The 13,909-nt window shown below is 35.6% G+C and overlaps 1 protein-coding gene across 1 annotated transcript; it reads left to right on the top strand.

The window, feature by feature from the left end:
• The first annotated feature begins 12,264 nt into the window (after nucleotides 1–12,264).
• LOC148766528 (uncharacterized) lies at nucleotides 12,265–13,909 on the top strand. Its single transcript, XM_088827334.1, has 3 exons — nucleotides 12,265–12,673; nucleotides 12,803–13,493; nucleotides 13,603–13,909. Exons 1-3 carry the CDS (start codon nucleotides 12,265–12,267, stop codon nucleotides 13,907–13,909), a joined length of 1,407 nt encoding a protein of 468 aa, XP_088683460.1.

Raw genomic sequence — 13,909 nt, forward strand, 5'->3', positions numbered from 1 at the left:
ATTTTCGCTATATTTGTTCATATTACCGATGTTTTGATTTCATCGATTAATGCAGCATGCTCCAAGGCATCCATCCGTGTTGTCCCCTCGGCATCAGTTGTGTCGAATGTTTGCTTCGTCGATGACACGCTAATTTTCTGCCACACTTCGGAAGATAATGCTCGCTTCCTCAAGCTCATTCTCATGCAATACGCAGCAACATCGAGACATGTGATCAATTTGGAAAAGTTGACCATGTCCTTCTGCCCATCTACTTCAACGAAATAGAAGGAGCTTATTCACTCAATCTTGGGATATACCTCGGATTACTATCGACAATTGGGAAGACTGTTGGAAATGGGCCCAAATGAGTTTTCTACTCTGAGCCCAATTCTCAAACCACCCTCGCAGTCCATCCTCTATGGATTTGGCCCATCACTTAAAAGCTCAATCCAAGAGAGCTTCTTTAATCTAGGCCATTGATTTTGTGGATTAATCTTGACCGTTGAATAGAAGGTATAAAGGGGTTGCCCTTTATCTCTCCAGCACACTCTCTCCTAACCCTAACTCAACCACCGCCGCTACTATCTCTCTCTTTTCTGTTCCGGTTTTCTCACCGGAAATCGAGACCGGATCTTCGTTTTGACTCCGACTTTCTGCAGATGATAGGTAAGTGGTGGCTTTATATGCTGATTCTTTATATGAGAGATATCACGTGAAAATATTGCTGAGATTTGTCAAAAAATTCGTGTGGTTACTCCCATTCAAATCACTACCTTGCTTTGTTATATGGGTAGTGGATTTATTCTGTGTATGAACGAGAATATTGGTAAGATCCGTTTTCTTCGTGAGTTTGAGTGGTTCGTTGGGTTAAAAGGTTTATGTGCTTGAGAACGTGGCTAAGTGAAAGGAGAGCTTTATTTCGGTGGATGTTCGGAGGCGTCAAGTGGGTCTTGGACGAAGACTATCGGGAATTCGAGGACTGAGTCGGAACGAGTCTCCATCTTCACTGATTTGATTATCAAATCAGTTCGGTTAGATTTCATATTAATTATAGTATTCTGTAATTTAATATTTTTTCTTTTTTCTTTTAATTCTTTAGAAAACTTATATTCCCTAAACCCCATTCTCATATGTATTTGTTTGCTATTGAATAATTATTATTTTTTCTGTAATTATTCTAGAGTTCAATGGGTACCCAACAGTGGTACCAGAGCAATAATTTATTGTACCCGTTGAACTGGCGTACAAAACCCTACCATTGGTTTTGCTCATGTATTGTATTCTAAACCCCCTTTGGGTGGTATTTATTTTCATGTTTATTGGTTGATTGCGATTTCAGATCTGTGTGTCCACCTTTGTTAATTGTTTGATTTGTGTGCCCATTAAGTGTTGGATCCGTGTGTTCATTAAGTGTTGGATTTGTGTGTCGATTTATGTTAATTTAGCTGTTTAATCAGTGCGTTAAATTCTCGTTTATTTATTCCGCTGCTTACTTAAACTCTCTTAACGATACCATATATATATATATATATATATATATATATATATATATATATATATATATATACTCGATTTTGTTTAACCTCTCTCTACACAAAAACACAGCTTGCGGGAACCGTTAGTGCTTCTTGACCTGGTTGGGGGTAGTTGAGGGAGGACTCTCAGGTCTTCGTTGCTTGTTTTACTATAATTTTGGTATTGTTTATTTGCGCTATCGTAATTGTTTATCCTGCTGTGTGTTCTGGATAATGGCTTCTATGACTGCTTATTTTGTGGTTCATTTTGATGGAAAAGGTGATTTTTCAATCTGGCAACAAAAAATGAATAGTATTTTAATCCAACAAAAATGCTTTAAAGCTATTTCTTTGGACGATGTTTTTATGGCTAATGTCAGACGTGAATAATTTGATGAACTTGCTTATGCCTCTAATATTATTTTGAATTTAAGTGATTATGTGATTAAAAAAGTAGAAAAACATGATTCTGCTATAAGTCTATGGGATAAGTTGGAGGAACTTAACACTGAAACTTCTTTGCCCTCAAAACTGTTTTTGCTCGAAAAAAATTTCAGATTTAAACTTGAGTTGAACAAAGAGATTGATGTCAACATCGATCAGTTTACAAAACTTGTTCAAGATATTAAACTGACTGGAGATAAAAATATTGATGATTATACTCCAATTGTTCTTTTAAATGTCATACCAGAGTCTTACAATGATTTAAAATATGCAATTAAATATGGTAGGGACTCTATCACTCTCGATGTTATTATAAATGCTATGAAAAGTAAGGAGTTGGATTTAAAAGTGAACAAGAGCAACAAATCTTTTGGTGATGTGAACTTTGTGAAAGGAAAGCAACAAAATCGTTTTCAAAATAAAAACCCGGCTTTCAATCAAAATGGTCAAAGTTCTTCAAATTTTCAAAACAAGAAAAAAGGCAAGTGGAATGGAAAGTATAATGTCAAACCCAATACTCCTAGAATGTGCTATAATTGTGGTGGCCCAAACCATTTTTCTAACGTGTGGCCTAAACCTAGGAGAGATCAGAAAATTGCTAATGTCAATCAAGTTTCTGATAATATTGGTGATGTATTTATGCTAAATGGTATGCATGCTTCTGTTAGTTCTGTGTTAGCCTCTCTTAGTGAGAATGAATGGCTTCTTGATTATGCATGTTCATATCATATGACTCCACGCAGGGAAGTTTTTTTCTGACCATGTGCAAACGAAAAACTGTGGTGTTACTTTAGCTGATGGCATTAGGATAGTTGTGAATGACATTGGAACTATATGCTTAAAATTTGTTACGGGCTATGTGTCAACCTTGAAAAACGTGAGGCATGTTCCTAGCTTAAGTCATAATTTGATCTCTTGTGCTATGCTTGAAGATGATGGTTTTCGTGGGTATTGGGGAGATGGTTGCATGAATATTATGAAGGATAGCCGTTATTTGTTTAAGGCTTTGAGAATGGAAAATATGTATGCCTGTTCTGCTGAATCTTCTGCATTTGTAAATGTTGTCCAAAATAATTTATCTGAATTATGGCAAAAATGGCTAGATCACATGAGTAATATAGGACTTAGTATATTGCATAAAAATCAGTATTTTGGAAATGATAAAGTGTCTTCTGTGACTCTATGTGATTCATGCATCCTAGGTAAGCAAACGCATGTTCATTTTCCTGAAAACCCTTCCCCTAATTCATCTATATGCACAGAAATCCTAGAATATATTCATGTTGATGTGTGGGGTCCCGCTAGTGTTCTTACACATGGTGGGAACCGTTATTTTCGTCTATCATCGATGATTATTCTCATAAAGTGTTTGTTTTCCTGTTAAAGCAAAAATCTGATGTCTTTGACAAATTTAAAACCTGGAAAACGTTGATTGAAAATCAAACTGGTAAACGGATAAAAACACTTAGGACAGATAACGGAGCTGAATTTTGCAACCTTGAATTCGATTATTTGTGTTCTGATTCTGGAATTATTTGCATAATTTTTTTGTGCACACCCCACAACAAAATGGTGTGGCCGAACGAATGAACAGAACCCTTCTCGAAAGAGTAAGGACTATGTTAACTAGTTCTGGACTGCCAAAGTTGTTTTGGGGAGAAGCAATTTTGACTGCTACTTATTTGATTAATCGTTCTCCATTTGTGCCATTAAATGGTGATTTACCCGAATTTGTGTGGTGTGGTAAGAAAGTAAATTTGCCAAACTTGCATTTTTTTGTTGCGCTGCTTTTGTTCACCATAAAGGTGATAAACTTGAACCCCGTTCCGTGAAATGTATTTTCTTAGACCCCGATGGGGTTAAGGGGTATAGGCTTTGGTTGAAAGAGAATTTTGATTATAAAACCATAATTAGTAGGGATGTTATTTTGAATGAATATATGAATTTCCTTGTCTTGTTGTCCCTAATGTGGTTATCCCTCAATCTACTCCAAATGAGGTGGAGCAATGGCCTATTAAATCTAATGATGTAAGTGATTCTAAATTATCTGAAAATCTGCAAGAGCAAACTGCTGAAACTGATTTGCCTAACGTGGCCGATTTTTCTGATTATCAACTTGCTAGGGATAGACCTAGATGTGAGCATGTTAGGAAACCTAAACACTTTGATGATTTTCATCTTGCCTCACATGTTTTCAATGTGTTTGAATCATTAGATGGAAATGAGCCTAAATCATATAAAGATGCTTTGAAATATGATAAATCTAATGAATGGTTAAATGCTATGAATGATGAAATTAACTCGTTGCATGTTAACCGTACTAGGATACTTGTGCCTAAACCTGCTAATTGTTCTGTGGTTGATTGCAAATGGTTGTTTAAGGTCAAAAATGAGGTAGATTCTATTAGGTATAAAGCTAGGCTTGTGGCTAAGGGCTTTACTCAAAAAGAGGGTGTTGATTACACCGAGAGTTTTGCCCCTGTTGTTAAATTCACTACTGTGGGTATTATGCTTGCTTTAGTTGCTCATTTTAATTGGAAATTGAAGCAAATGGATGTTAAAACTGCGTTCTTGCACGGTGAATTAGATGAGAAAATCTATATGAAACATGCCGAGGGCTTTATAGATCCAAATAAAAGTGAACATATGTGTTTACTTAAAAAGTCTTTGTTTGGCTTCAAACAATCTTCTAGGCAATGGAATAAGAAATTTGACTCTTGCATGCTTTCTTTGAATTTTAAACGAAGCGACTTCGATCATTGCCTTTACTTTATGGAGAATGCTCGTGTTCCTATCTTTTTGTTAATTTATGTTGATGATATGCTCATAATTAGTCTTTGCTTGAAATCCATTGATTATATCAAAAAGTGTCTAAGTGTACAATTTGATATGAAGTACTTAGGAGATGCCAAGAAGATTCTTGGAATTAATATTGATGGGGACCGTAGAAATAACACCTTATTTCTTGATCAAATTTCTTATGTTGAAAAGATATTGGAAAAATTCTCCATGAATTCTGCTAAATCTGCTTTTGTGCCATTAGCTGCCCAGTTTTTGCTAAGTAAGACTCAGTCTCCTTCTATTGAATCTGAAATAAATGATATGCAATATGTGCCTTACTCCAATGCAATTGGATCTGTCATGTATCTTATGGTTTGTACTTGGCCTGATATTGCGTATGCAGTTAGTTGTTTAAGTAGATATACGTCTAATACCGGTATGCCGCATTTGGGAAGCGCTTAAATGGCTTCTTTGTTATTTGAAAGGTTCGTTGAACTTGGGATTGAATTTTTCCAAATCTAATAAGGGTGTTGAATTAATCCGATATGTGGATTCTAATTTTGCTAATAATAGGGATAATAGGAAATCAACTACTTCTTATGTTTTTACTTTGTGTGGCTCTTGCATTAGTTGGAAATCTCAGTTGCAACGTATAGTAGCTTTATCTACTACTGAAGCAGAGTACATTGCTGCAACCGAGGCTATAAAAGAAGTCATTTGGCTTAAAGGGCTTCTTAAGGAAATTGGTTTTTTAAGGGGATAAGTAATTGTCTATTCAGACAGCCAATCAGGTATTCAACTGTGTAAGAACCCAGTTTTCCACGAGAGAACTAAATACGTAGAGATTAAGTACCACTTTATTCGTAACATAGTGGATCGTAGCAAAATTAGACTTTAAAAGCTCTCATCCGAATTTAATCCGGCTGATATGGGTACTAAATGCCTACCCATCGAAAAATTTAGATCTTGTTTGGAGAATCTAAATTTCGAGACGAAAGGTTGATTTACTTTACGTAGTTCATTTTTTATTGCTTTCGTAGTGTAATTTTATTTTATGCAAATAAATTGTGTACTAACTCTATTATGTTGAGTGTAGGTACATATACCCGGCAATGATGACCATTCCCTACAAAAGTCCCGATGACTCATTTGACCCAGGTGGAGACTGTTGGAAATGGGCCCAAATGAGTTTTATACTCTAGGCCCAATTCTCAAACCACCCTTGCGGTCCATCCTCCATGGAGTTGGCCCATTACTTAAAAGTCCAGTCCAATGTGAGAGCTTCTTTAATCTAGGCTATTGATTTTGTGGATTAATCTTGACCGTTGAATAGAAGGTATAAATGGGCTGTCCTTTATCTCTCCAGCACACTCTCTCATAACCCTAACTCAACCACCGCCGCTGCTATCTATCTCTCTTTTCTGTTCCATTTTTCTCGCCGGAAATCGAGATCGGATCTTCGTTTTGACTCCGGTTTTCTGCTGATGATAGGTAAGTGGTGGCTTTATATACTGATTCTTTCTGTGAGAGATATTACGTTAAAATATATATTGCTGAGATTTGTCCAAATATTCGTGTGGTTACTCCCATTCAAATCCTCTACCTTGCTTTGTGATATGGGTTGTGTGTTTATTCTGTGTGTGAATGAGAGTATTGGTAAGATTCGTTTTTTTCGTGAGATTGAGTGGTTCATTGGATTAAAGGGTTTATGTGCTGGAGAACGTGGCTAAGTGAAAGGGGGGCTTCATTTCAGTGGATGTTCGGAGGCAGTCAAGTGTGTCTTGGACGAGGACTATCGGGAATTCGAGGACTGAGCCGGAACGAGTCTTTATCTTCACTGATTTGTTTATCAAATCAGTTCAGTTAGATTTAATATTAAATATAGTATTGTGTAATTTATTATTTCTGATGTTTTCTCTTAATTCTTTAGAAAATTTGTATTCCCTAAACCCCATTCCTATAGGTATTTGTTTGCTATTGAATACTTATTATTTGGTCTGTAATTATTCTAGAGTTCAACAGATACCCAACAAAGACACGTAAGGAGATATTTGACTACTTATCGAACGGCAATTTTTGGACCGCTACTGCCGAATTTCGTCTGTCAGCCACATGGCGTATCATCTTCTCCACTCGCTCATATCTCAAAGATGGGATCCGAATTTGTATCGGTGACGGAGCCTCCACTTTGATTTGGAACGACCCATGGCTAATGGACATGATGGCAGGACGACAATTCTCGCCCGTGACCTATGACACGGTGTGCCTAATAAATCTTCCATTTATTCTCAAAAAAAAAACTAATAAATGTGCATGATTCTAGAAAAATCATAATAAAATGACTAAAAAATTACTTTTATAAATATTCTATCATTAATTCTCTTAAGAGTCGTAAGAGCCATAGTAGAGAAAAATACAATAAATATTCCATTGGAATCCTAAAGACATAATTATTTTGAAATTAAAAAAAAAATTCTCTAATAAGACAAATAAAATGACGAGGGAGTAACAAGAAGTTGGTTCAGGGTCGTAGGTAGGGACTAAATAGTAAATAGACGAATTTATCAATAAATATTATAAATTAGTAAATAATTATTGTTAAGTTATGGATGTTAATGAAAATTAGATATAATACCATATTTTTTAATGAAAATGAAAGGTACAATAATTAATAGGGTCTTTCTAGGGTGAGATACCCCATGTTCTAAACTTTTATGACATATGCATTAATTACCATTAATTTTCTAAGATTAAATCTGGACCCTAGGAAAATAACATGGTTTATGTTCTAAAAAATGAAGTACTTTACCAAATTATCCTTCGATTATTTTTTTATTAAATTATTATAAAATTGATTAACATTGAATTGTCTAATTTAACCCCTACTATATTTTAATTAAATAATTAATTTAAATTCATTGTGACCGAGTTTTATTTGATAAATAATCCAAAAAAATGCATTCATTAGGAATAGAACTCGTGACCTCTTAATACATTTATCACTCCTAACCATCCAAGCACATTAACTTATTATGATATATTTAACCATAATTGTATAAATACTGTTAATTCAAATATTAATTGCAACATTCATTATTTTTAAATGGTATTAAATAAATTATTAACAAATTTGATAAAATAAAGTTTGAAAACTATAAAGAATTGCAGTTCAATAGGCCAAACATCTATCATTAATTATATAATATTAGAAGTATTAATAAACTCCACCATTTAAAAATGTAAAGAATGCTCAATTAAATATAAAAAAATGCATAACTTAATTCAAACTCATTTATGTTATTTAATCGATAGTGTGACAAATCCAAATAAAAAATAAAATAATATATTTATTTAGAAGAAGAAAAAATTATAACTCATTCAATTTAGTAGTTTTCTTAGTTTAAAATAAAATTATATACTACAAATACTATATTGTGAATTTTCTTTTAATATTTAATTTAATCAATTAGTAAGATTTGAATCGATGAAGTACAAATCCTTTCAATTAGTAAACATTATTCAAATATTTGAATCGGTTGCTTAACTATTGACATAACATGTTACATAATTGATTTAACTATTTATAAGTAATGTCTAATATCTTTTTAATTCAATTTTGTCATAAAAAATAATAAATTTAATTCCTAACACATGTAAGAACCTAATCGTAAATCATAATATTTTATCAAAGCGTAATATTTGAACCAATTAAGCTCAAGTCCTTTCAATTCATAAACATTATTCAAATATTTGAATCGATTCATTAGCGCGCTCAACTATTGACAAGAACGTCTTAATCAAATTAACTATTATTAATTAAAGTGTGATACATGTTTAATTCAATTTTATCATAAAAAAATAATTCCTAAATTACGCAACAATCAAATCATAAGATTAATTAAAGCGTATGATTTGAATCAATTAAGCGCAAATCCTTTTAATTTGTAAATATTATTCAAAAATTTGAATCGATTAAGTTCAACCACTAACAAGAACGTATTAATCGAGTTAACTATTTATAATTAAAGTCTACTATCCTTTTAATTCAATTTTAACAACAAAATAATAATTTAATTCGTAAAATCGTAAGAATTAGATCGTAAATCGTAAGATTTAATCTAACCATGAACCGATTAAATCTTACGATTTTTATGAATTAAATTTTATTATTTTTTATGATAAAATTCAATAAAAAAAAGTTACGTACTAAACTTTAACTATACACTGATTGATTAATACGCTATTGTAAATTATTGAGTTTAACCGATTCAAATATTTGAATATTGTCTACGAATTGAAATGAGTTGAGCTTAATCGATCAAATCTTTGAATGTTGTTTTTGAATTGAAAACACATGAGTTTAATTGATTCAAATATTACGATTTAATTAAATCTTACAATTTACGATTCAATTCAAACTTCAAATTCTTTCGAAATTCATTTTTAGATTACACGAGTTGAACAACATTTCCTTAGATTTTTAAATTATATTATATAAAGATTTGTTAGTATGGGATATTTTTAATATATAATAATAATAATTATATGAGAATTAATAATTTATTTAACATTATTTATATAAATTTTATAACCATTATAAATTGTAGCTTTGTGATATATATCCGTATTGTTAGTTTTTTTTTTTTTTCAAGAGAACGACACCCGATGAGGGTGGGGGGTTAGGCTTGACCCCCTACCTGTTTATAAAACAAAATTTAAGAAGTACATAATGAGTTTCGCTCAAATTGCTACTGCCCAACATATGGCTAATAATAGCAATTGACAAACAAAAGACAATAGGTAACTAACAAAAGGTTAAGAAAACGGGCAAAACAGGTGGCCCAAATAATAAAAAGGACGGGGTGGGAATGATCATAGAAGGTCGGGGAAGACCAAGGCGTTCACCTCACCACAACAGCCGAGGCCACTTACACTTTCGCCAAAAATGGGCGAAACAGGTATAACGGCTGCGAAATGTGTGGCACCATTCGGCAAACAGTCTAGTCTTGATAGACCCAAACAATCCATAATCACCCCAACCCTTCCTGACATGTAAAGTTCACGAAAATTCCTAAATTGCCAATAATATAAAAACGTGGAATGCATGGCACCTATGTGCGAGACTGTCGTCGAAAGGATGGATATCCAAGCTGGTCCATCCGAATCATCTGCTGAATAGGTCGGGGAAGTTCCGCTGTTGTGAAGGTACGAGCCAACTCGGTCTGACACCCCAAGTTAGCTAATGCATCAGCTACTTTATTGCCCTCCCGGTAGATATGTGTAATCCTGTACTCCAAAGTAGAAAGAGAGTTCCGGATCGCCGTGAGAGAACTCTGAAGACTCCAATGACCTTGGTCCGTGTGCGAAAGAAGTCGAACAGCGACTTCTGCGTCAAGCTCGATCCAAACTCTAGTGAATTGCCTCTGAATAACAAATCGCAGCCCCGAGGCAAGGGCAGCAAGCTCGGCCGCAATACTGCTCGGGGCAGAGATCCTCTCGTGAAATGCAACTATGGCCTCAGCGTCCGAACCTCTGATAATCCCGCCAATAGCTGCAATCTGGGTGGATGCTCTACGTGCTCCGTCTGTGTTTAGCTTCACCCAACCCGGATCCGGTGGAAGCCAAACAACTCGATGAGGTGTGAGAGTTGGTGTTCTGACTCGGTAATATAGGCCAAGAGACTCAGCCACGTGGGGAATGCCAGTGCAGCTGTCCGCCGAAAGTAAGTTGGTTTGGTGAAGAATCCTGATGTGCTGGATGACCCCTCTTAGCCGTCGGGCTCTCCACGAAGATATGATCAATCGACTCAACAGAAGGAGACTCGACAGACTGAGATACAAGACTCGACACAGGAATAGATGGATCTGGACAACAATAGCACCTCGAGGCAAGAGAGGTGCCTCGAGACTGAAGTTTGGTATCCACTGGAATACGCTGAAGAAGGAGACGCCAAAGAAAGATAGAAATTGTAGGAGTAAGACAAGATCCCCAAAATATACGAAGAAGAGGGGTAGGGGTATGCTGCTGTCGTATCAAGGCCCAAGCCGAGGTCAAGGAAAACTTGCCATCCGAAGAAGCTCTCCAAATGGGGAAATCACCCGAAGCACCAGAGATTGGGACCGAGCAAATCCTATCGATCCACTCAAAAGGAATATCCTCAGCTAGCTTGTTTCGATCCCACTGACCGTTAACCAAATAATACTCCACACAAACTGACGTTAGCCGACCACCATCAATAATGCCCGAAAGGGGACCATCGCCAAACTAGTGGTCGTGCCAGAAATAAACATGACCTGGACCAATCCGCCAAAATATTTGAGCTTGAACACGCTCTCGGACACGGCACATGCGCTTCCACACCGTGCTATAGAGTTATCCGTATTGTTAGTTTATTGTCAATTATGTGTTGTGTCTTAATGGTAAGTATTCTTGTATGTTTTCAGATGGTCACAAGTTCGAATTCAGGTTGATGCAATTTTGGATGGGTGGTTTAATGACTTTTACGAATAATGATATAATTTACGTTATAAATTTTAGGGTAAATAGCACTTTACCCCCTTCTGGTTTCAACTTGTTGCACTTTACCCCCCTGTCATATCAATATAGGCCTTTTACCCCCCCCTGTGGTTTGCACAATGTAGCGCCCGTCAGTATATCCGTTAAATGTTAACGGGGGATGGTTAATGTCTAAAATACCCTTCTAATTTGTTACAATTTACACGCCCTAACCACGACCCTCATACAGGTGGTAAATCGTTTCCCCCAAATTCACACAACTCACCCAAAATTCCCAAATTAACTCTTCTGGATTTCACGAACTTCAATCGTATTCAACCAGTTCTTCGCAAGATTAGGGAGTTAGTGCTCAGAGAATGTGATAACGACAATAGATGAACTAGGTAAAAGAAGGTGCTTGCACAATACATCGAATTGCGAAGGAGTTATGGAAGTTCCCAAGTAAGTTATTCATTTTAATTTCTTCTTCGTCAATATTTATGCTGATTTTTTTTTTATTTTGGTTAAATAGAGATACCCAGGTTTTTTTGTCCACAAACTTTTTTTTATGATATGGCTCGAATCCCTAATTTATCTGGGCGAAATACTGAAATTTTGTATTGGTCTCATGTTTTGGGTTCAGATTTTGCCCTTATTATATTGTTTGAATTGTCTCTTTTATGTCACTTTGTCTGCTTTCAAGGTGTATTGTGGTCCCTGTTCGATTTTTTTATTCTTAGGAAGAATGGTCCCAATTTTGGACCAATTTTTATCCACTTGCAGTACATAATTAGCCATTATCTGGAACTTTTTTTATTTTATTTCAGCTCTAATTATGTACTGAATATTATGCATTATGTAATTTCCCAATTTTGGACCAATTTTATCCACTTGCAGTACATAATTAGCCATTATCTGGAACTTTTTTTATTTATTTTCTTTCAGCTCTAATTATGTACTGAATCTTATGCATTATGTAATTTTTTCTTATTATAGGAACCCTGTGACTATAGAATTCCATTATGGAGGAAATTTTATGTGGAAACCTATGATCAAGTATGTTGGAGGAATGGTGGAGTTTTTAGAAATTGAAGATAGAGCCACACTGTCTTATATGTACTTTGAGCAGTTGTATCACTCTCAGTTGGGAATCAATGAGGGATGTTTGATGTACTATAGAGTGGCTGGTGAAACTTTAGATAGAGGTTTGAAAAAATTGAAGGGGGATGAGGATGTAATTCAGATGGTTACAGCTTATGAAGGCCTAGATGTCATTTGCATGTATGCAGAAAATGATGAAGAAGAAGATGGGAGAAATATTGATCCAGAAGATGAAGATATTGATAAAGCTATTAATGAAGTGTTTGCAGAGATGTTTCCAGAAGCTACTGAACAAGAAACAAACCATCAAGAAGAACAACAAGAAGAAAATCAGCAAGAAGAAGAAGATGATGATAGTGATGATGAAGATTATGAAGAAGATGAAGATAGACCACCATCTGAAGTGAGTAGTCATCCTAGCTGGTTTGAGGAAGGCCTGGAGGTCCCACATGGTGATATTTTTATGACTGAAACTATTGGAAAAGAGGCAAGTAAAGGTCCTGATGTGCAAGTGGAAGAATGGTGGTCTGATTGTGGAGATCCTATGGAAGCTGAAGACATCTTGAATAGTGATGCTGAAGGTGAACAGTATGAGGAATTCAATGAGGCTACTGGCATGAAGAATCCTATTTTGTCTGTAGGGTTGAAGTTCTCCACACCACAACTTTTTAGAAAAGCTATGGTCAGATGGAATGTACTCAAAGGTCATGCTATCACCTACATAAAGAATGAGAACAAGAAAATAACTGCCAAGTGCAAGCAAGACTGTGGCTGGAGGATTCATGCATCACCTATTGGCAATACATCAACATTTCAGATCAAGTCATTCATATCAGAGCACAAGTGTGGAAGAGTACATGAAAATGGACATGTAAATTCAAGATTCTTAGCTAAAGAATATCTTGATGATTTGAGAGACAACCATGAAATAAAAGTAAAGTCCATGAAGAGAAAGGTAAGGAAAGACCTTAATGTTGATATCAGTAGGTGGCAAGTCTATAGAGCCAAGCATAAAGTAAAGAAGCTTGTGGAGGGAGACATAGAGAAGCAATATGCACTGCTGAGAGACTACTGTGCAACAGTGCTACACCACAATCCAGGGAGTTGTTTCAAGATTCAAACTGCAGAAGCAAATAACAGAGGAACTCAACCTAGGTTCTTAAGGCTGTATGCTAGGTTGGCTGCACAAAAAAGTGGGTATTTAGCAGCATAGACCTATAGTGGGGTTAGATGGATGTTTCCTCAAAGGATCAGTGGGTGGTCAGCTTTTGAGTGCTGTTTGCAGAGATGGGAATGACAATCTCTTCCCACTTGCAATTGCTGTTGTAGAATCTGAGTGCAAGCAGACTTGGTCATGGTTTCTGCTCCAATTACTCAATGATATGGGAAGTGTTCAAGAAAGAGGGTGGGTGTTTATTTCTGACAGACAAAAAGGTCTAGTTGAGACCATAAATGAACTCATGCCAGGTGTGGAGCACAGATACTGCATCAGACACATGTATGCCAATTTCAAAATAAAGTATAAAGGCAAAGAATTGAAGGATCTATTCTGGAAGGCAGCATCTACTGCAAACAAGAATGAATGGCAGTAG

This window comes from Erythranthe guttata, chromosome 12 (genome assembly GCF_056151865.1).
Source record: "Erythranthe guttata isolate IM_541 chromosome 12, IM_541, whole genome shotgun sequence".
NCBI lineage: Eukaryota > Viridiplantae > Streptophyta > Magnoliopsida > Lamiales > Phrymaceae > Erythranthe > Erythranthe guttata.

Bases quoted from the DNA above. Each gene is read 5' to 3' on its own strand.
- LOC148766528 (XM_088827334.1), top strand. From the start codon at position 12,265: ATGATCAAGTATGTTGGAGGAATGGTGGAGTTTTTAGAAATTGAAGAT. The intron at 12,674-12,802 runs GTGATGATGAAG...CTATTGGAAAAG, and splicing joins AGAAGAAGAAGATGATGATA to AGGCAAGTAAAGGTCCTGAT. The intron at 13,494-13,602 runs GTTGGCTGCACA...TGCTGTTTGCAG, and splicing joins TTCTTAAGGCTGTATGCTAG to AGATGGGAATGACAATCTCT.